Here is a 23604-nt window from a genome sequence, read left to right on the forward strand (position 1 = left end):
CCTTGCTCTTAAAAGGAGACAAGGACTCTGCAGAGCGGACAGTTTGAGAAATCATTCCACCATTGTGTCACAATAGAGGAAAAGAGTCAGGCGAGTGATTTAGTCCCAAGTATTGGTGGTAACACGAGGCATCTTCACTGGTGGAATATTGCTGTCGAGAGGGAGTGCAGGTCTGGATTAAGGAGTGAAGGTAGACAAGAGCCGTTTGAGTTATTGTTTTGGAAGCCAGAAGCAAAGCTTTATCATTGATGCGTGCTACAACCGGAAGCCAATGAAGTGCGATTAGCAGCAGGGTGACATGAGCTTGTTTGGGTTGGTTGAAAACCAGACGCGCTGCGGCATTCTGGATCATCTGCAGAGGTTTAACAGAGCATGCAGTCAGACCTGCCAGTAGGGAATTGCAGTAATCGATGCATGAAACCAGAGCCTGAACCAAAAGCTGAGTCGTGTGTTCTGTCAGGTACGGTCTGATTCTCTTGATGTTGTAGAGAGCAAATTGGAAAGTACGGGCAACCGAGGCAGCATGGACCCTAAAGGTCAACTGGTCATCCACCATGACACTAAGATTCCGGACATCAGACGTAGGAACAAGTGTGATGGAGCCGAGCTTCACACTTAATTGCGGATGTAAGGAAGGATTGGCTGGACTGACAATGAGCTCTGTCTTGGACAGATTGAGCTGAAGGTGACGAGCCTTCATCCATGCAGAGATATCGGCAAGGCAAGCCGATATTCTCATTCTATTAGACAAAGATCTGGTGATTGTGGAGGCTGTTGGAACTCATAGTTACATTCAAGACAGCAGTTGCAGATGTAAGCTTTGTGACATGGTGCATCATCCTGCTGGAAGTTTCCATCAGAGGATGCTACACTGTGCTCATAAAGTCAGCAGCAATACTCAAGTAAGCTGGCAAGTGAAAATTATGCTTAATTAGAACTAAACTGGCCAAACATTGCCATGAAAATATTCCCTATGCCATTATATCACAACCTGTAGTGTGAAACATTACAGGATGGATCCAAGCTTTCTTTTTCCTACACCAAATTCTGACCTTATCATCTGAATGTCACAGCTTAAATTACATTTATTCCATCTTCTCTTGACAGCAGGGGTTGTCATGAAAACGATAGCCTAGTCTAGTTATAGCTACGTCAATGTTGGTAGTCCTTACAAAATATGGTGATCCAGGTCATAAAACTACAAAATCAGAGGTTCCTGCCAATTAGTTAGTTCCAGATGAAAAGCAATATATAGGAACAAGTCCATTCTAGCAGTTGCCATAAAGAATAAGTACAAAAAGTATCAAACCACCTAAAAATAATTATATAACAAAAAAAAAAAAAACCAACACATAGCAGGACTTTTACTTTATGGCACCTAGACTATACACCTCTGCTCCTGTGGCATGGACCACTATTTACACAATGGTCTTCCTGGTGGTCCTGGTCTTTGTAGTGGTCCAGAGTGCTTTTTATACACTGGCCTTTGTTGTGGTCCTTGGTAAGGCCCACCAATGTCATTAAACTCAGACAAGAGCACCAATTTTGCGAATGGACCCTCCGTTTTCTGTGCATTGCTGACAGAAGTGGCACCCTGTGTGGGCACCTGCCACTGTGGCCCACTTGATTCATATTTCAACATGTTGGGCATTCAGAGATGGAAATGTTGGGACCACTGGTTGTCACAGTTCTTGTTGCCATTGTAACATCTCGAACTCATCTGCCCATTCTCTGATCTGATGTCAACATGACATGTTGATCCAGAAAAATGCTACTTGCGGGACATTTTCTCTTGTTTTGAATGATTCTCTGTAAATAGTGATGGTTTTGTGTGAAAAATCTCAGTAGATTGGCAATTTCTGAAATACTCTGACCAGCTTGTCTGACACCAGTAACCACACCAGTGAACTTGAAAGTGTCAAATTGTATTCAGTTGTAACCATGTGATTGGCTATTTATCCAAACAATCACATGGTTACAACTGATCATTAGTGGTAATGAGCATTTTAATGGGTATAACTAATAATTATCCAATTATTATATAACAATTTATTTCTTCATCATTCACATTTTCTTTAAAGACTTCATCTTACTAAAAGAAGAAAAAAGAATATTTTTTATAATTTTTTTATTTATATACTTTTAACAATGCCAGGATGTTGCTATTAAATAAAAGTTTGTGTTGCATTTTTTCATTTAAAATACACGTTTTAAAAGTTGAATAAATATCCCCCTCAGTGTTTTTGGCTGGGTTTGCAGGCGCTGAACAGGATAACTTCAGTTATTCAACTTATTTTGAGCTCAATAAGTGATGATTTATTGAAGAAACTGTTCCATGTAACACACCACGTGGAAAATATGATCCTTCTCTCTGATGCTATTTAAGGAGCGAGAACATAGAAATAAACTGCAGGACACAAGAGGAAAGACACTTATTCCATAAACATGACAGCAGTGAAGCCATCGATATGACGCCATGAGGTCATTAAATCACTTTTTCGTGCCAGCAAACATCTGCATCCCACCACACATGAAGATGCTGTGTGTATGAAGAGTTTGAGGAAAACCTGACTGGGACTCAACATGTTAACAGTTCAGTCCATCACTTTAAAAAAATAAATATGACTTGCTGTTCACATTTCTTTTTAATTCCAGACAAATGCTAAGAATTAATGCAGAAAGGGCTTTTAGAGTTTTCATGCAAGGCCTGACGGTTGCCACAAATATTTGTGCTGGAATGTTTTTATGTAAATATTTAGCTGTAAAACCATAAAAGTACTTCTCAAAGGTGCTCGGAGTCCTCATCCAGAAACAGTGTGTTTAAAAAAAAAAAAAAAAAAGATAAAGCATCTAGTAGAGTACACAGATGTGTAAGGTAACCCATGCTTAAAAAATATCAAGAGATGCATAAATTTAAGAAGGAAACTGCTTTGCAGGCATATTTCCTTCTCCACTACATACATGTTACATTTTCTTAGATTTAAAATGACTCACTTGACTTTTTTTAAAATAAAAATAATTTTAAAAAAAAAGATGCAAATCATGAAAACTTGTTACTAATTTAGAAGTAAGACATACAGTGGTTGATTCTGTGTCATCCGTTATGTTTATAAGAGCATCTGAGTCTGTAAAATATTACACCAACGAGCACCATTTAATTCTCCTTTTGGGTGACTGTGGACTTGTTTTAATGGTCAGAATCCTATGTTTTTATGTTTTAAAGCTTCACTGCAGCATGTAAAATTATGTTGAGTTAAAATAAAGCAAAAGGAATAGAAAAGGTGATATCAGCAGATGCAAATCAGATAGTGGGAGAAAAGTATTTTCCCTGCAGGAAGACATCTTAATATTTTCATTTTCTAAAGTGCCTTATTAAAGACTGATTGATTCTTTTTCAGAGCATGTTCAATCTTAAAGAGATCATTCATGGGAATAAGTTGGTTTCAGAAGCATTTGATAATAGCTGAGAAGATGCACTCAGACCATTACAGAAATAAAAAAACAAAACAAAACATCTTCACCTCGGGATGAAACGGAAAGCGCCGACATGATAAACTACTAAAAACAAGATGAAAAAACTATGCAGAATCATACAAAAAAAAGGGAAAAAAAAGAAGTTAAGATGTACCTCAGCTGAAGTTGATAAAATACAGTATGAATAAAATGACAATAAAATCCATTGGTCCATAAAAACTATGTTACTTTTACAAATCTTCCCTTGTTGAAAACAGTTAAATCCATAGGTTTTTCAGCATTGGAGCTTACCTGTAAAAAAGCAGACTGAAGTTAGCTTATAAACACACACAGGTGTATAAAAATGAAATCGTAAAAACCAGACTGTGACTTAAGATGGCACAATCATCCCATCTGGAGATCTTGCATAAAAGTCCTCGGAATGGGGCGTGTCCATAACCGTCCACAAGATGGTGCTAAAGTACATAGATGTTTTTTTTTCAGCTCTCAGGCTTCCTCAGTTTCACAGTAGATGTAATGAAGAGCTTTGGGGCTCCTGAACAGTCCCTCACAGGTCCATGAGCCTCTTTGGAGTCATTGTGCACGTCTTACCAGTCATTCACAGCACACACACACAGGCAAAAAGGGATGACTATGACAGCACCGACATGCCTGAGTCACTACTGCTGTAGACCCTGTGGTTATCCCCAAGGCTGCTTAGTAAAGATGAAGGTGAAGACGAACACGCGGGTGACGATGATGACGTGCTATGTGTCCGCAGGATGGCGCCTGCAGCACTGCAGTGAGGCCGAGGCCCTGGCTCAGGGGTGTAGGTGAAAGTCAAGGCCGTGGCGTAGATGATTCCATCGTTGCGAACAAGCGTGACGGGGACCTGAACCGGCTGTCGGACCCAGCGCCACCCCTCCCTGAAGGCGGAGATATCTGGCACCACGCACAGAACGCTTTCCCCACACCTGAAGGATGAGTCAAAGTTACTAATGTCTACAGCAGGAAGCACAAACACGCACGCTGAAGTAAACACCTGCAACCCTCCTGTACCTGTACATGGTATCTGCTTCCACGTCTCCAAACCACACTCGAAGGTTGGGGGTGAAGTTATGTCCCGTCAGCTCCAACATGGCCACGTCTCCTCCACCATTTAACTTCACACGGACAAATAAAAACGATAGGTGGCTTGAAAAGATTCTCACAGAGACAACTTTAACAGTGTAATGCAGAGTTTGACACGCAGAATGATGAGAAGCTTATTTTTGCAAGAACCTGCAGACTTTCCACCACCGGGACGGGTGTGACCGGAGTGGCGACGGGGCCCATGCCCTCATAAAAGGTGTACTCTGCCTTGTCAGTGCTGATGATGGTCCAGGAAGCCCCATCGTTAATAATCTCCTTGTTTGTCTCTTTGGAACATGGTGTTGCCTAAAAAGAAATAAAACCAGCTTAGAAATGATTTTCACTTCTAATCAGGCAAACGGCCTTAAGCAAACTCCCAGTAAACAGAGCTGGAGAATTAGGCCTCGGATTGCCCACACTGTTGCAAACCATTCACTCTCTAAACAGCTTGACAGCTGGAGCTTCATCTGCAGCAGCAATGCCTTACATGAATACATGTACAAAATATCACTGAATAGTTTGTAATGGATTTATAGCTTCACGATCCAGCAAACTGTAATGATAAAGCTGCACCTCATGGTGTTGTTCAGGCATTTAAAGGAAATATACATCATTTTGTTTTAATTTACTTTTTCCAATTGTGGCCCAACATTTCCTCCCCTCCCCCCCTACCCTGACTAACCACTGCCAGCCTCAATGTCTGCCATGGCATGGAGTCAAATCCCATCATGCTTTGTTAAAACCTTTCTTTACCCGAATATTAGTACGCACGAGGGCAGCAGTGAGCATGAGACTTGCCTGGTTTATGTTTCTATAACTCAGACTTCATGCTGAAAAAGAAATTTATATACAACACAAACAGTCAGGATAAAAAAAAACAGCAGAACAATTTCTTAGAGATCAGTTTGGGCAAATAAATGAAAAAGAAAGGAATTTCATCATAATATCATAAAATCACACAAAGTCAGACTAAGGCAGTTGGTTGTTTTCTTGACTTGATCATGTCCGAAAAAAAAGCCGGAAATTTCTTTTCACAAGTTCACGATCTAGTTTCCACACAACACATTAAGGTAGGAATTCTTTCTTGATATTTTTTGTGGTTTTTTTTTCCCAGAACAGACTTGGAGGTTCTTCAAGTCAGTCTTCCTAAACACCTGTCGTAGTGGGTCTGATGAAAGTAAACTTTGATAATAAATATGAGTCTAACTTTTTATACGTTTTTCACCGCAAATGTAAAATCTGGGAGGTATCACATGTTTAGCAAGTCAAATGAGGGCATGAGGAGGGTTTACCCAACACTAGACAGGTGCTTATAATGTAATGACTGATCAAATGATGTGAAAAGTTGCAACGGGGTTATGAAGACATCTCTGTCTTTCCTCTGCAGAGAATGTCAAAGTGAAACTGAAGCATTGTATTAAAAAATGTTGCACAGAAAACTTTCTGTGCTCATTTGAGCCATACTATGTAAAAAGAAAATATCTGATGGTTTCTGAGAAATATTTTTTTTCAAGCCACCAAATCATGCTTAAATCACATGTGCATCTCTGGATACACCACATCGACCAAAATCCCATTTCCCTACTTTGCTTCTCTTTTGACAAACAAATCACTTTAAGTCTGAACTGTCTGTTCCAGTTCTTCCCCATTGACGTTTTTAAAGTGAAGAGAAGGTTATTTCTTTGTACAGGCATGTGTGTCTCTCATATGGCCATCCAGTGTGTTCACCTTCTTCTCATTGACACTGATATGAAAACCAGCAGTTATTGTGTCCAGTGTGCAAAACCTATCAGCTCCAACAGTTTTAGTTCCAATTTCCTGAACCGGTTTGATTAAGTTATTCCATTATTTTTAATTGATTCCATTCAGTTTTGATTTAATCCAATTTGATTAAACACAGATTCATTTACAGATATTTATGTAAGAACACCAGTTTTTCTTAAAAAAAAAATATATAAACATTCTCAAATAACTATTTTTATCACACATTACTACAAGCAGTTGTCTTTCGACTGGAAAATTGGGAAATCGATTCCAGGATTCCCCTCACTATGTGCTGAAGTGTCCTGAACAAAACACTGAACCCCAAGTTGCTCCCTGATGTGCCTATCGGGGTATGAGAGTGAATGTAGGTCGCTTTGGACAAAAGCGACTACAATAGAATAGAATAGAATAGAATAGAATAGAATGATCACATTACTGTAATGATCTAATATGATGCATCTACATGCACTTCTGAGGTACAATACGATTGCCTACGTGTACTATCCCGTTGTCAGATTCATTTCTGAGTACTTACGTGTGAAGTGACATCACTTACTGCTATTTTTAACACATTCAGTGCTTGTTGCAGAAGGTGAAGCCAAGGGTCTAGCATTAGCTGCTAATGCGAGAACTAACACGCTGCCCAACAGTTTACAGGTGAATCCAGTGTTGAAAGAAAGAAATCACTATTTGGCAGATGCTTTGTCACTGCTGTCAACATAATACACCTCAAATCATTTCTCCTTCTTATTTATGATTTTTTTTTTTTTTTTATAGTTTTCCAGCCTTAAATTTAGAGTTTTTATCACTACATGTTCAGAAACAGTTATTAATGGCTCGATTGTAAATATCTGAACTTGGCACCATCTCTGCGAGAGAAGCTGATGTTGGGCCGAAGCAACACAGACAACCTTTCATTTCTGTGTATATGGCAAAAGATCTCACAAACCATTCGTATATTACGCGAAAGGAAGGTCACTGTTGTCACCAGAAAAGGAAACCTACATCAAAAGAAATATCTCCAAATATTATGAATGGATATTAGATTAATCAAACTGAATTGATTCAAATCAATTCAATTTTTTGTAACCCAGTTCTAGTTACAGGTAGAGCAAATAAACTGTAAACCTGCATGGTTGTGTACATGCACGCACCTGGAACTGGATGATCCTCTCCTGTGAGAGACAGAGATACATCAGGTCGGTGTCTTTCAGGTAGAAGGCACACTTATGGAGCTGGGACACGGGATCATCTGCATCCATTAACGCTGCTTGTTTGTCCACTTTGCGAATAATCTGAGGAAACGAGGCAAACGCAGCCATTGCAGATACAGACTCCATGTGACTCCGGTGATGCAAAGCAAAAGTCAAACATGCATTTCATTTCAGTGTTGATGTTACACCTCACGTACCAGTCTGGGCAGAGCCATGCCGGTAACAGAACAGACCAATTTCACCGTCTGGCCGTAGTGAATGTAGCCATCTCTAACAGCAAACTCCTCCCCTTCTGACTCGTCGTCATCCACTAAAAAGAAAGCAAAAATATTTAAAATACTCACTAAAACACAAGTATGAAGCATAAAACAGATCAACCCAGGATGTGACTCACAGAGGTGGATGTAAAAAGCGCCCCACTGTTGGGAGCTGGCGTGGAAGTTTCCCCCCTCTACATGCAGATACCGTGTACTGACTGTCTGGGATCGCAGGCGGTTGAACAAGGCCACTTTAGTCCCAGATGCTATACACACTGATGCAAAAACACAAATGTGGAGCAAAAAAAACTTCCTTAAAAATCTAAATCAGAATGTGGTGTAAACAAAACCTGTGTGTGTGCTGACATATCTGGAAACTCACAGTCTGCATTTTTCAGGGACTGTTTCTTCTTGGAGGGCTTGGAGATGACTTTGATCCTCTTGCTGAGGAAAACTCCGATGTTGGAGCTGTTTCCATACAACATCTTCACTGACAGCATGAAGTGCTTCCTCTTGTCTGAGTCACTGATGTACAGCGTCTTGGCTGTGCAGAAGTTCTACCACAGGCAAAATAAAGGATTTTGCATGAGGATGTGTGTTTAGTTTGCCTGCCCCACTTTCACTTCCCCACTATGGCTTTCAGAGGATGTGTTTATTAAGACACAAAGGTTTTCAGCCACTATTTGACTCTTTATAATGTGTATTTCTAGGAAAACAGGAAAAAGACACAGTGATTTACTGAAACACACAATTATAAATAGAAATTCAGAATATAGGCTAAAACCAGTTTGTAGAATACCAATTAAAATGAAAACAAATTCTTGGTAACGACCAACGTTATTCTTAAACAGCAAAAAAATGAAGCTGATTAAAGAATAAATGTTTGCTTTATTCTAAAATTTGTTTTTATGGGCCGCACTGGTGCAGCTAACATTTCACAGGTCGAGGTGAAGGACTTTATCTCTCTGAATGTCTGTTTATACTGTATTCATTCCCTCCTTATCCGAGCTCAGAGAAGAATAACAGCTCGATAAAAAGCAGAGAGAAGCTGTGTTATGATCCACAGCCGTACGCTGCACTGTGGGTTTGACACACATTAGACAGCCGGTACGGCGAATAATAGCACAGACGAGAATCTGAGAAACTGGAATCAATAAAAAGCAAAAGTGAAACAGTAATAATCATATGTGGTTCTTATCTATTATCCTCACTAATATAGGAGTTTTTTTTTTATTGTGCCTGAGCAAAATGAATAAGAAAAATTGGATGAGAGTTGAAAGTATTTTGACCACTGCAGCTCCCTCATCTGCACTGACTGGGATCAAGCCTCCCAAAAAGTTTACGGGTGGCTAAGAGGTTAAAAAAAAGGTGAAGAAATCAAACACTATGCCGCTCTAAGAAAAAAAAAAAAAAAAAAAACCTGAAAAAGCTGCATCTGGTTCTGGTGAAGCATGAGAGTGAGAAGAAACTGGCTGTTAAATCCTGCCAGAAAACAAGAGCAGCCTCCATCAAAATCAGTGTGTGTGTGTTTGAGCTGCACCTGGATGCTGTTCTGGAGAAGATCTGTGAAACATGAATCTAAATTTTGTTTGACAGAATTACTAAAGTAAGAGGCTGTCCTTTATTAAAGGAAAAAAATCTAAATGTTTCCGACCATTTGAGCAGCTACAAACATATTTAATAAAATCAAAGAGGATCTTCCTTTCACAACATACAGGTCCAAGTAGATAATTGTTATGGAAAACATTAAACATAAATCTGGAGGGAAATTATGACAGAAGAAGTGCTTTCAGTTAATTTTCTAAAATGTTTGTTTTCTCAGCATTTTCTTAAAAGATCAATATTACTGACATTAACTTAAAGGTGGAGTATGTAAGATTTTCAATATTTAAAAAAAAAAAAATTAACTAAAAAATAGCTAAAATCATAATAAGATAGTTTTTTTTTAAACATGTAGGTTCCAGTTTGTCCATATTTGATGTGTTATTAATTTACAAGTTTAATTAATGACAAAGACCCTTCTTAAATGTTTGCCTTCCAGTAGAAAAAAGTGCTTTTTGTCATTTGTCATTAATTAAACTTGTAATTTAATAACGCATCAAATATGAACAGACTGGAACCTACATGTTCAAAAAAACTTTCTAATTATGATTGTAGTCATTTTATTAATTTATTTTGAAAATATTCAAAATCTTACATACTCCACCTTCAACCAACCAACCATGTCTAATGATCAAAAACAATCCTGTGTATTAAAAAAAGAGCAGCTGAGAGTGATGCTGGAGAAACTGGGATGCATCTACATTTTAGCTGCACAAAACGTTCAGGCACAAAAGTGAAACCAATGCGAGAAGTTAGCCTGGAGTCCTGCTTCAGGAAGAGTTTCTCGCTTTCTTGGGGAGAACTCAGAACTGCATAAGACCGATTGATCAGTTCAGTTATTGCTTGGTATACAACTGCGGAGGCTTCAGTAAATAGTGGATAGATCAACTGAAGGGCAAGTTGCGCCTCATTGGTTTTTACTGAAACCACGTCGTGTGCTCGGCCTGCCTCTTCCTCTTTTGCCCTCACTTGTCAAATTTCCTCAAAATATTAAGCAGTGAAATGAGAGGAACTTTGGAAATTAAAATAGCCTTGTCGGTGCATAAAATGCCCAGCTTCTTCATGCCACGAAAGAAATAAGAACAACACATTCCTCTGAAAATGATCAGGTGCAAGTATTGGCCTGAAAGAAAGTGGAAAAGGCAGCCAACATGCTGAGAAAAAAACCTTCAGAGAGCCTCGGCATATTGCTCAACACCACCTTAAAAAGATTACAAGAACATCTGTCTCTTTGGATAGCGTTTGCACAGTGCTGTTTATAGTATAAATTACCACCCACCTTTCCTTCCAGATGGAGTTGCTGCATTTCTTGCTCGCTGTTGCCTATCCCAATAAATGCACACGGCTGAGCCTCCTGCTCAGTGCAACCCTCCTCCTCCATTTTCTCCAGCTTCTTCCGCCATCCACTGCCCATCAGATACACACATGGCGGGGGACAGAAAAATCTAATTGACACAAGCAGAAGTTAAGTTAGCTTCATTGAGCGGCATTGATTTCCATGTCGATGGACAGCTGAGAACATAGTACCACGCAAACCTTTTTTCATTGCCATATGACTTCTGTGCAACTTTTGCATGCAGTATGAGGACTGTTTGATCATCTTTTTCCCTCATGTAATTCCTCATCGCCTCCCTGAAATGAAAGAGAAATGTGTTGACGGCTCAGCAGCACTGCAAACTATTCAAGAATCCTAATCCAATCAAAGTGACAAAGCTTTAAATTGTACTTAAGATGAGTTTTTGTTGTTGTTGTTTTTTTTCTCTACCTTGTTAAACGTTGAGGCTGAGGTCTTTCCCCAAACTTCCTGAAAAACAAAAACAACAAGGTGCAAGGTGTTTACACCCGGTTTCTTTGCAGGGTTTGTATAGCAGAAATAAAACAACATTGCCACAGTAAAAAATGAAAACATTGTGGGTCAATGCACAACATGTGTGAGTGTTTCTATGATTCAGTGGTACCTGCAAACCTGCTTTCTAGGTTAATTTATTCCTAGAATGAGCCAACTGTACGGCTTTATTGCATTTGCACATGTGCCATTAATAAAAGACAACATTTTTGATAGTATAAACAAAATCTGACGGTTTGAGTTATATAAACATTGTTAAGAAGAATTTAAAATTGTTATGCAGTAATCTGAACAAGTTATTCTCTGTAAAAGCAATGAATTAATGTCATTTGTTTAAGAAGGGAATTGTGAAATAAAGTGGTTATGTTATTTTAACAACTTAAATCAAATGTTCGTGAGCCAATGCTGCATTCTGAAACGTTTTTAAGTATCTTACGCACATATTTTAAACAGTAATTAAAGAGTTACAACAAATGGTCTGAGATGGAAATAAGAAGAGTTTAAATTACAAATAAAAAAAAGTTTCTGAAATAAATTAAACTTGTCGCGAGACAGTTTTACAAATGGCTGAGAAATTAATCGACACTACAAAGACAGTTCGGTCAAACTGACTCTGCAAAGCATGTTTAACACCCAAAAACGAGCCCAAGAGTAGGAAAACAAGATGGCAATGCTTCGCCGCATGAAAACCAAACATTACATGTTTTAAGTTTCAGCACTTACCCCGTAACAACAGGCGCCATCTTCCAAAAAAAAAAAAAAAAAAAAAAACTACCCCCCCCCCCCCTTACCCCCGAAAAAGAAAGCCCCAACAATCGCGAGATCCTTCCTTCAACCCTTTACAAAACCAAACCAGACGACGCAGCCTGGAAGGAAAAGATGTGGGGGGCATGGAGAGGGGGTGGTGGACGGGGTAAAGTGGTAAGAAGAGGGGCGGGGTAACGGGCTGGGAGCACACGCCAAAACAACAGGCGTGGGAAAGTTCTGAGGTCGCGCGAGAATAGAAAAACTCTCACAGTAGACATGAATGAAGTTAATCTGGTAATATCGCGAGATCACGAAACACCTTCAATGCTGGCTTTTTTTTTTTTTTTTTTTATTGGCAGGGCACGTACACTGTACCTCGATTCCCACGCTTCACTGAGCTACACAGCAGACTACACCTTACACTAAAGAGAAGGACTGAACACTCACTCAAGTAGAACAAAATCAGACGACTACAGAACTGAAAATATACCCAAATAACCTTCCACATGGCCTTTATAGCACAAGAAGTGATTATTCTCAGGGTAAATCAATCAGCTGTTTCCACAAGTTACCTTCTAAGAACAAATCATTGTAAAGCTAAAGCCAGAAACAATGATTCTAAATTACTTTAATTAAATAATTTTTATTTTCAAACACTGAATATAAAAAAAAAAACAAAAAAAAACCACGATTAAAAGTTTGAAAAATTAACTGGAATCAATTCAGACAGTACTAGTTAATTTTTGACAGCATTTAAATAATCTACATGTTTAACACGTGATTCTTGACAAAAAAAGTGTTAAAGTTTATATGAATTGTTCATAAAAAAAAAGGGGGGGGGGGGGTGTATAAAGCATTGCAAGCATTATCAGATACATGTCATAATCATTACAAACGTTACATCTGCAACTGCTGGATGTAGAACTGAATCGTGTTAAATCAAGGCACACTTGTCAAAAAACAAAAGCAAACAATTTGGGAAGACAGCAGTAAATCATCTCTGCTTGGGCTACTATAAACGTATGTAAAGGCACATGTGTGGCAGAATTTTAAAAAGGGCATTTAGTGGCTTGTTCTTTTCAGTCCCCAAAAATATATAAATATATACTTGCTGCTTCAGCATGAACCAAAATGTGAAACAAGCAACCGTGAGCAGGTTGTCTTAAGTCATCCAGCAGACCCTCCTTTTTTTTTGCCTCAGCAGCATTGTCTCATTACTTGATGTGAATGTGAGCCGGACAAAAAGGACAAAAGAAGTTAACTTTTATATTCTAAGACCCCCTTCATAACCCCTTCTTCATCTTCATCATGGTGTGGAGATGATAAGCGTTAAAAATACAATCAGCAACCCGTTTCTTCAATTCATAGATTGCAGTGATGCCATTTCTGCTTTTAGAGTTTCATAATACTTGAGACAGATTATTTCAAAGAGAAATCAACAGGGGCTTGATGAATTAACTGCAGCGTCCTGCTTCCAGAGCATGTCACAGAGTCCAACAGCAGATTCATAAAGGCAGGCTCTGCAGTTGCCAAATTTGCAAAATCATACTTTGGGCAAACATTTTCTCAGTCAGTGAAGATGTTTGACTGAGTTCAGCTTGGTTGTTTATAATAAAGATCTTTGGAAGTAGTATAGAACGTTTATGCTCCAATATTCTGTTACAAAAGACTAAAAAAAGAAAAGATCATGTGCTCTTTCAATGCAAAAAAACCCAAAAACATTTAGACAGAAGATCTTTAGAACACTGGCAAAGTAAATCAGTCCCTGCTTCAAACTTTCAAAGTGTTTTCAGATGAATATCCAGCAATTCTGATGTAAACAATGTCCTCCACTTTAGTTGTGCACTGATGTTCAGATCGAGGCTCCTCTTCTAGATCTTCCAGAAAATCCTCTTTCTGTAGAGTATGTAGGAGATGAAGACCCAACAGGAAGTTGCAATGAGGTTTTGAGTGAGATGCTCAGTATGGGATTGGCTGTCTGTCATGTGCCAGCGGAAGGGAAAGTAGTCTTCTAACACCTCATGGCCGACATACACCAGGATGGAGTTCATACCTGAGATCAGGTACACAAGCAAGAGTGAAGCATGAGTCATGACGGCTTCAAGCCTTTGAGTTTAACCCAATATTGATGCATTGTTAAAAGTGCTCACCGGGGTAGTAAAAAGGTGCTCCGGACCACCATTTCTTCACATCGACTGCGTAGTATACCAGCACTAGTAGCACAAAGGCAAAACAAGCCAATGTTGTCACATAAGACAGTGACCTGGAGATAGAAAAACAGACACAGAGATGTTTCATTTGTTTTGGATGTTTCACACAGTCTCTCTTCTCTGGCTTCATAAAACTACTTTTACATAAGTTACAACAGCACCATCATGCAGACTGCATATCCTCTATTCTTTCTAAGATTAGGGTTAGACACCACCCCTTATTGCAAATACAAATTAAAGTCAGCTTGAAATACAGATATATACAGAGATTTCTCCTTTTTTTTAAAAATTCACAGTGAAGACAAATTTGGCATTAAAATAAATGTGCTTTAATAGAAGAAAAAAATATGTAAAATGTATTCTTTGCAAAGCTGTGGGAAGTTAAATACACTAATCTAACTTTAAATCTTTTAAGTATATTTTCTGTAGCAATATTTCCAGTTAACACACATATATATATATATATATATATATATATATATATATATATATATATATATATATATATATATATATATATATATATTTTTTTTTTTTTTTTTTTTTTTTTTGTGCCATTACCTCGATTTAAAAAAAAGAAAGAAAGAAAACTCATCTGTGAGCAACAAAAATGTACATTTAGATGTATTTAGCACACAATAGAATAAGGATAACAATAATAACAACAACGACAATAATAATAATAATAATATTAATAATTATAATAATAATAATAATAATAATAATAATAATACTTCATGGCCTGAAAATGACTAAAAATTTTTCCACTGAGTGTGATTTATCTATATCCTTCCCACCTCTCCCCCTGCCAGCAGATGACACTACAGGTCTTTTTACTCGAATTCAGTGTAGCTAGGCCAAAATGTAACTAGAAATGTTAAAATCGAAGCTTACCAGAGGTTTTTGTTAACAGGGATGAATCCCTGGTCTGTGGAGCACTTGGTCAGTGTTGCTGATATGATTCCCTGTTTAGTAAAAGAAATATTCAGTGAATGAACGAACCAAACATTTTGAATGAGACATGTAGTTTGAAACACAAGAAGAAACATCAGCCTTAGACACCCATCAAAACTTCTGCACCCAAATACCTGCACTGAGAATAAAAGGCACAACAATACTTTGGAGTCGATACTTTGATATCAGCCATTAAAAAACAAAAACAAAACAATAAACAGATTCGATGCTTCCTTTAATATCGAGATACCACTCACATGATACAAAACATGCTGTCTGTTTTCACTTCTGAAAGCTTGAGGCACTGAAACTGCATGTGAAGTGCAGCATGTGTCACATGATTATGGCAGCCAATCAGATGTCATGATGATGTTTTGTTTTTAATATTTAAATGGTATAATGCAGGTTATTGCACATTATCTTTTATTATATTTTTTTGCTTTTTTCCATTTAACACATGTTAATAAGCCTTTAAAAATCTATTTTCATTACAATTTGAAATAAAATAGTATTTAATCTCATCTTGGTTTATTTTAGCCATCAGTATAATGAATCATTGTTTTAAAAATATTATTTTCCTTTAAGGGGCAAAAAGGATCAATATCAGATTTGATTAAAAAAAAAAAAAAAAAAAAAAAGTACCATAAACTAATGGTATGGTATTGATAGGAAACATCTTTGTATCATTCATCCCTGCTGAAAATGGTTACTATGTTGAGTTATTTACAGACTTGCTGCATGTAGGCTCTGCAGTTTGCATTAGAGCCAAACACAACTGCTTGCACTCACACACACACATTACTACACCCACCTCTACAATTCCTTTCACTGAATCTGACCCTGACTTTTTTATATCATAAACACAACTAGCAGCTCAAAAAAGAGGCAGATCTGCAGCACATTGCAGTTATTGCAGGTGTTAAGGTTGATAAAAACTAACAGGTATTTGTTATGTTTTAATATTCCATCAGCAAATAAGTTGATCATTATTTCATGTTTAGGCTCCAGGCTTAAAAATAATCCATTGATGAGTGTATAAAAAAAGAAAACCCTCTGCTCTGAAGATCCAGAGTTATTACTTTGTTATTGAATTTTGCAAAAATTCATGCATTTGTGACACAAAACTCACTTTTAAAGAAAATATAGTTGAATCATTAGATCTGAAATTTACTCACCAAAAAGAGACCCCAAATGAGGAACCTTGATATGATAGCTCTGGGGAGATCTCGATAGTGTAAGATTATCTTTCCTGCCTGCAAACAGTTAAAATATGAGCATCATGATATTTGATGTGTCCGGTGATTTACATCACTATCAATTACAGACAGTTAAATAGAAAATTAGACAATACTAACCTGTAATCCAAGAAACGCCATGAGGACAGAGTTGATGCTGCCCAGAACACCTTCTGGGTCATATGGCATATGAGTTGCATAAATCACCTGAATTCAAATGACAACAGAAAGGCATTTTGATAAAAGCACTCAGACCTGCTGCTGTATGAAGAATAACAGCAGCTACAATCCATAAGCACAAAGACAGACTGAAATCCTAACAGACTGGAAGTGTCACCAACCCGTGACGAAGGAGCCTGGTAGATGTGCTTTTCCCCCAACAGCCAGCGGTCAATGAAACCAGCTGCCCCACCGGTGCAGTTAGGGTAGAGGCCCATATCTCCGATCCCACCTGGACCAAGATAGCCTCTGTGCCAACAAAAGGGGAGAAAGTTGCTGTTGCTGATGCAAGATAGAGTCAACAGTAACGTTTACGTTTGGCAAATAAATAAAATAAAAAGTAATGTATAAAGCACTTTTCATACAAAATCAGAGCAATATACATTTCTCGCTGAGGTCAGCAAACAATGTCTTGGGGATCCATCCACACCAGGAGCCACCCTGCCAAGAACGGCATATGAGTGTCACCACTGGAACAGCCCAGATCAGGGCAGGTAGGGGACCACACCACAGCAATGGCTACAGCGCAGGACCCCCACCAACCTCCCTGAGCTGGACATTAACCATGGCAACAACCCCGCAGACCTATAAGGCATAGCACCCGATGTGGAGCACCCCAAAGAGGAAAACACCAGAGTAAAAAAGTAAAAACAAGGTTAAAAGAAACCTAAATATAACAATAGTACAATATATATATATATATATATATATATATATATACACACACACATATATATATATATATATATATATATATATACACACACATATATATATATATATATATACACACACACACACACACACACATATATATATATATATATACACACACACACACACACATATATATATATATACACACACACACACACACACACACACACACATACATATATATATATACATATATATATATATATATATATATATATACATATATATATATATATATATATATATATATATATATATATATATATATATATATATATATATATATATATATATATATATATATATATATATATATATATATATATAAATAAAACATAAGATCACAAATAAGTATGAAATCAAATAAATAAAAGACAGATGAAATAAAATAAAAACATAAATCTCTAGTTAAATTAGGGAAGGTTTTGTTGTTTTTCTTTTTTAACTCCAACAGCTGGATTTGTCTTTATTACTTATGTCTCTGCATAATGACACTTTCATAATCCAGAAAGGTGTGAACTGCTTTGGTTAAAGACTGCAGCTCAATCAGACTCATTTATTTCACAAACACTAAATTCTTATTTTCACTGTGTTAATGGGTTTTCATTCTAATGAGAAATGATTCAACAAACAGAATCAGTTTGCAAAGACATTAGTTAAAAAGAAATGAGAAATAAATTAAATAAATGTGAAAAATGTCTCTTACTGTCATAAATAAAACTAAACAAAGCAAAGAAATGTGATAATTTGTTTGCATGTACTTAGAAAAATCTTAATTTATTCCTTTTTGTTTCAGCTTTATCTAAAGCATTTATGCTTTAGACATTATTTTTGTTATGTATTAAAAGCTTTTACTTGAATAACTTCTGTTAGATTTTTCAAATTTCTCATTTATAATTACTGTTGTTATTATTTCTACATAGTTTCTGGGATCTTTTTTAACTGTTTTGCTTTTTGTTGACATATTCTTGCCAGAGTCATAAAGAAAATAGTAAAAAATGGTTTGAAAACATTATATTAAATATTAAAATATGTAAAGAATAAGATATTTCCCATTTCTTTTTTCTTTCCTTTTCTATTTTTAGTTTTTGCATTCCCATAATTATTCTGATATTTATTACTCTTTCAGTTTTCTGGTTTATTAGATGGTTTCTTTTATTTTGTAATAAGTTTCTGACAATTTATTTAAACATTTTTAAAAGGAGCTGAATAAACTTAACCAAAATAATTCAAAACAGTGAAAGTTAACTTCATGACATCCTGTCAGACTCACGTTGGGCAATCTGGGACAGGGAGAAGGAAAGTCAGGCAAAGCCAGACGATTTCCAAAAGAAGCACAAACAGCCAGGCTGGCCAGTACAGCAGGATGTCGACGCCAGGAGACCACCAGGCTCCCTGGAAAACACAGACGATCACACAGATCTGTGTCAGAGTCAGAACACACACACCGCAATGTAAACACATGTTCTTATGCTTTTTCATTAAACAGAACCTGCCACTGCATCAAAACTGTAAATCAAAATCTTCTTTAGATCAGTCCAGGTTTTATCTGCTGTAACCTGTTTAAATTTTGATGTTTTTAGGTGAAAGCAGGTCGGAGTGGTACTTTTCTGTTACGGCCCCAGGCCTCAGCTTGTGTATTTCAGGAAGACTCTGACAAGCAGCTGTGCAATCACACCTCTGCGATTGGCTGCCTCTGCAGGACACACCCAATTGTTCCATCCCCTGTTTGTGATTGGCTCCTTCCTTGGCTGGCTGGCTGGAGCTTCCTTATTTAAATCAGCTTCAAAGGAAGATTCGGGGCAGCTGTTCTGGTGTGGAACAGCTTTCCCCTTGAGAAACCTTGAGATTGTTAGGTGTTGTTACTGCTGCTGTTTTGTTGGCCCTTGTAGTTGGCCTTTACATGCCTGGTTCTCTTTGGCTATTGTAGTATTTTGTAGTGTGAACCAGCAATATTGTGTGGTGACCAAAATGTTGGTAAAATATTAAAACCTTTTGTTTCCCTCAACTTATCTTACGTCTTTAATGTTTTCCCCTAGCAGAGTCGGGGGGTTGTAACAGTTTCCAAAGTAGGCTGGGTGTTATGGATGTTAGCTCAAATCAGGCAAATCCCATTCATTCCTATGGAAAAAAGTCGCAGTTTCTTTCTAATTACATCAACAACATAAAACTTCTGTACAGCCAAAGTCTTAGTGTTCTATTCCTGATCGAGACACACGTTTTGATATAGCTTAAATAAATATGGAGATAAAACTGAACTGTCGGCTTACTGTTGTGAAGATGTCGAGGTTTCCTCTTGCCACCAACAAGTCCAGGCTGGCTACAACCAAGTACGACCAGGCGAGGCGCTGCAACACACCGGGGATTCGCAGGGTGGCCCAAGACACTGCGGAGGATGTGAGCACTGATTCAGAAAACTAAACGCATCGCGACATGACAACACACAGCCACGACTGAGCGAGTGTATTCTTACACGCTCCCTGGCAGTAGTTTGGGTTAATGACCAAGACACCGATGATGAACAGCTGCATGCTCCTCCACACCACCTTCCTGAGCAGAGAGCGACGACTCAGGCCCGCACGCAGCAGAGAGTTGATAGACAGCGCGATGGAGGTGCCCATGATGAACACAAACCTGGAGGATGAGAGAAAACACAAAGTGGGAGAAAACGGCAAGAGATAAATACCTTTTTCTTTCTTTTTAAATAAACTGAAGGCAGTATTATGTAAAAATGTATTCTATTGAAATAATTAAAATGTAGCATATTAAACCACTGTACCATGCTGATGCAAAGAAAAAAAGTTTTTAAATACTTTAAAGTTTCCTCAAAAAAAGAAAGAGATAAATACCTTTAAATTACATTAAAACAAAAAATAGATGAGCAAACTGGATGTGAAGCTTCTTGCTCTTTGACGTTAGTTCTATTCTGGACTTTGGTTTTCATGGCTGAATAAAAACACTATTAATACAGCTTAATAAAGAACATGTGAACTCATCTCACCAGGGGAAGACCAGATCTGCAACTGTGAGCCCTGAAAGGTGACGAAAAGAAGCAAACAGCAGGTCTGATTAGAAAGACTTACAAGGATAAGGATCATGAAAGATGATTAAAAGAAAAAAAAAGTGGTGTAAGAATGTGTGGGGGAAGCTCACCATTCCAGCTTTCATGTCTGAAGAACCAGTATCGCCCCCCTCCGCAGTTCACAAACACCATTATGACCAAGGAGATACTGACAGAGACACAGAGAGTCCAACCTTTCTTAAAAAGCATTTATCACTACTAGCAAAAGGCTACAAAACATCAACAAACTTAAACTCCAACATGTGTTTTTGAACATCAAGGTTTTCCATCTACCCTCTGAATGTGTCCAGAGAACGAAGTCTTCTGTTACCGCTGGCTGGGGGAGGGAGGATGTTGTCAGTGACTGGTGTCTCTGGCCGAGGAGAGCCCAGTTCCTGGATGGTCAAATGAGCAGACATTCATTTTATAACATAACATAACATAACATAACATAACATAATATAATATAATATAATATAATATAATATAATATAATATAATATAATATAATATAATATAATATAATATAAAACAAAACAAAACAAAACAAAACAAAATAAAAACAAAAACCACAACATAACATATAATATAATACAAAACAAAATAAAATAATTAAAACAAAATAAAATAAAAACAAAAAACATAACATAACATAACACAAAACAAAATAAAATAATTAAAACAAAATAAAATAAAAACAAAAAACATAACATAACACAAAGTAACACCAGGGAGTTTTTTTTTTTTTTTTTTTACACTTGTTCAGCTCTACGTTTCTCTTTTTGCTGTCATTAAGCAGCTTGACAATATCCTTTGTTTGCAATCTGCTTCACAGATTCTCCAGTTCAGAAACACTCACAGAGTTGATGAGTCTCTCTGTCTCCATGGACCCGCCAATTCGGAGGATGAGACCTTTCACGACATCAATTCTAGACAAGAAATAAGTCAACCATTAATTCTCTAACATGCTAAAGTTCCACACGTGAGAATGTTGCACTCATTTGTCATTAAAAACCAACAAGGAAATTATGAAGACGGGACAATTAGTCTGTTGCATAAACAGTTGCATAAACCCTAGAATTATATATATATTCACTGCTGTCAGAAACATGATTTTGAATCATTTGCAAGTAGCAGCAAATTAAAGTAAATCTGATGTTCTGGTACCTTCATATGCCACCATTAGATGACTGAGGCAGCAGAACAGCAGCAAAGACACCCAGTTCAAGAATACAGCATTAAATGCAACATTTTTCCAACCGAACCAGTTCCAGTGTTGGGTCAGCGCTGACGTTAGAGCCAGAACTGTTGTGGTTTTACTGAAGCCACAAAGTCACTTTAAGCATCTCCTCCAACACATGTCTGAGCCTCCTTCAGGGTATTCTGGGTTTCTGTTGGGGATTACAGTATCATAAAACAGTTTATCCCCACAGATCACAGTCTTTCAATTCAATCTTTATTTGTATAGCACATTTAACACAACCACCGTTGAACAAAGTGCTTCACACAATCCAAGTCAAATTAAGATCAAATCAAAATCCAATTTAAAAGTATGCCTAAAATAAAAATAAAACTATCTTTGGTTAAAAAATACTATAAAACAATCGGTAAAACACAGTAAAATAGCAGAGAAATCCTGTTTAGCTATGTTTTAAATGCCCGGGAGAAGTAATGAATGGGCTTATTACACAGGTATAGATCACAGTTTTTGCCTCATTTCATCTGCAAACTGACAGTTTAATACCACCAGTCCAGTTTTGAAAAGAAGTTTGTGATGCTGTCTTGGTAACCAACTCAAAGCTATGTCTTTACACACCAACTCCTGACTGTCTTCATTGACAAAACTTGCAAACAGTTTTTAAATGATCTGAAAACATGAATGCTACAAACCTGTTTCCACTTGTACTTCATTGCTTTATGTCCGTGTCGAAGCTTAGGTTTTTTTTTTTTTTTAATTTATTTATTATTTTCACTTTAATTCAGCAGACAAGATGCAACATAAATCTCTGGATTTTTAAACATGGCAACCACAGTATGAGCTGTTCTGGCTGGTCTCTAATACTGTGGTTGCCATCCGCTGATGTGAGCAGCTCTTTGCTTTGAACGGGAATTAGCAGGACTAGATGCTGCTGTAGCTACAGTTTTCCAGACTCAGAGAAATATAAAGCGTTGATTGTAAGTTAGTAAGGCTGTGACGATAGGATTTTGTCCCGATTTGATTCGATTCCAATTTTTTGGATGCCGATTCGATTTAAATTGTGATTCTCACAATTCTTTGATATTGCTGATTTTTGTGGATTAACAAAAAAATAAATGTATAAAACTTATCTTTTTGTTCGTAATTGTTTTTATTATTTCAATTAGAAAAAAACAGCACAGTTGCCAGATCATCATTCTGGTGCTATACCGCCCCAGAAGACAAGTAAAAAGATCAATAAAAACAATAAAAATGACAAAAATTTTACAATGAATTATTTTTATTTGTTTGAATTTTTTTTTTTTAACAAAAAATCTATTTTAAAATTGTGAGGCAAAGAAATCCCGATTTTCGATTTGATTTTCCCACCCCTATAAGTTAGGCTATGAACCAGCACTGGAACTGATTTGATTAAAAAGGGGGCATCAGTACAGGCTTAAAGGGGAGTTGTTGGGGTTCAAATGGCTTAGAAAACAGATTTGTGCTTGACTGTATTACCTATACCTGAATAAAGAAGAAAAATACACACAAAGCCATGTGGAAATGAACGGCTTCAGTGATCAGCTGACAGGACAGCAGTCAGTCACGTTTACATTAATATTCTTCAGGCATAGCTATAAAGACAGACAGTTTGTTTTCCATATATCTAAGCAAGAATAAAGCTCAGCTAGCCTCTTCTTTTTTAATAAATAAATAAAAAAATCAAAGCTTACCCGAGTAATCTTCTTCCAACAGCGAACAGCAAAGCAATTCCGACAAAGATAAAAAAAGCAACCAAGATCGCTGCATGGAGACAGTGGAACATTGTTTCAGCGTAGCATATCATCTTTGCAGCATGACAACAACCAACACTTGACATTTGGCCATGTGATATAAGCTTAGAACCGCACTGATGTGTGGGACACTCACGGATATAGCTGTTCACGGGGTCCGCATCTGTAACAACAGAGCAGTTGACAACGGCAGGCTCTTTCAGATTTTTTACCCACAGTGAGTA

The 23604-nt window shown here is 37.3% G+C and overlaps 2 protein-coding genes across 2 annotated transcripts in view; both read right to left on the minus strand.

Moving 5' to 3' along the window:
* Positions 1-2341: 2341 nt before the first annotated feature.
* On the minus strand, positions 2342-11220 carry LOC306774519 (recombining binding protein suppressor of hairless-like). The gene is made up of 10 exons (XM_079264597.1): positions 11187-11220; positions 10958-11053; positions 10701-10866; positions 8202-8376; positions 7957-8094; positions 7760-7872; positions 7503-7643; positions 4735-4890; positions 4513-4616; positions 2342-4427 (listed from the first exon to the last, which is right to left on the minus strand). Exons 2-10 carry the CDS (start codon positions 11044-11046, stop codon positions 4106-4108), a joined length of 1404 nt encoding a protein of 467 aa, XP_079120723.1. The 5' UTR covers positions 11047-11053; positions 11187-11220; the 3' UTR covers positions 2342-4105.
* A 1525-nt stretch (positions 11221-12745) lies between these two features.
* The window catches only part of hgsnat (heparan-alpha-glucosaminide N-acetyltransferase), a 12204-nt gene continuing 1345 nt past the window's right edge, over positions 12746-23604 (minus strand). Inside the window, exons 4-18 of the mRNA XM_079264807.1 lie at positions 23517-23604; positions 23321-23390; positions 21270-21339; positions 20705-20805; positions 20503-20579; positions 20351-20381; positions 19823-19983; positions 19620-19735; positions 18623-18744; positions 16755-16881; positions 16534-16620; positions 16354-16431; positions 15119-15189; positions 14165-14277; positions 12746-14067 (exon numbers count right to left, since the gene is read on the minus strand). The exon at positions 23517-23604 is cut by the window's right edge and continues 31 nt beyond it. Of these exons, the coding sequence (XP_079120933.1) occupies positions 13886-14067; positions 14165-14277; positions 15119-15189; positions 16354-16431; positions 16534-16620; positions 16755-16881; positions 18623-18744; positions 19620-19735; positions 19823-19983; positions 20351-20381; positions 20503-20579; positions 20705-20805; positions 21270-21339; positions 23321-23390; positions 23517-23604 (1494 nt within the window). The 3' untranslated portion in view covers positions 12746-13885. The remainder of the gene's footprint in view (positions 14068-14164; positions 14278-15118; positions 15190-16353; positions 16432-16533; positions 16621-16754; positions 16882-18622; positions 18745-19619; positions 19736-19822; positions 19984-20350; positions 20382-20502; positions 20580-20704; positions 20806-21269; positions 21340-23320; positions 23391-23516) is intronic.

The sequence above is a fragment of the Telmatherina bonti genome (genome assembly GCF_933228915.1).
Source record: "Telmatherina bonti genome assembly, chromosome: 3".
Classification (NCBI taxonomy): domain Eukaryota; kingdom Metazoa; phylum Chordata; class Actinopteri; order Atheriniformes; family Telmatherinidae; genus Telmatherina; species Telmatherina bonti.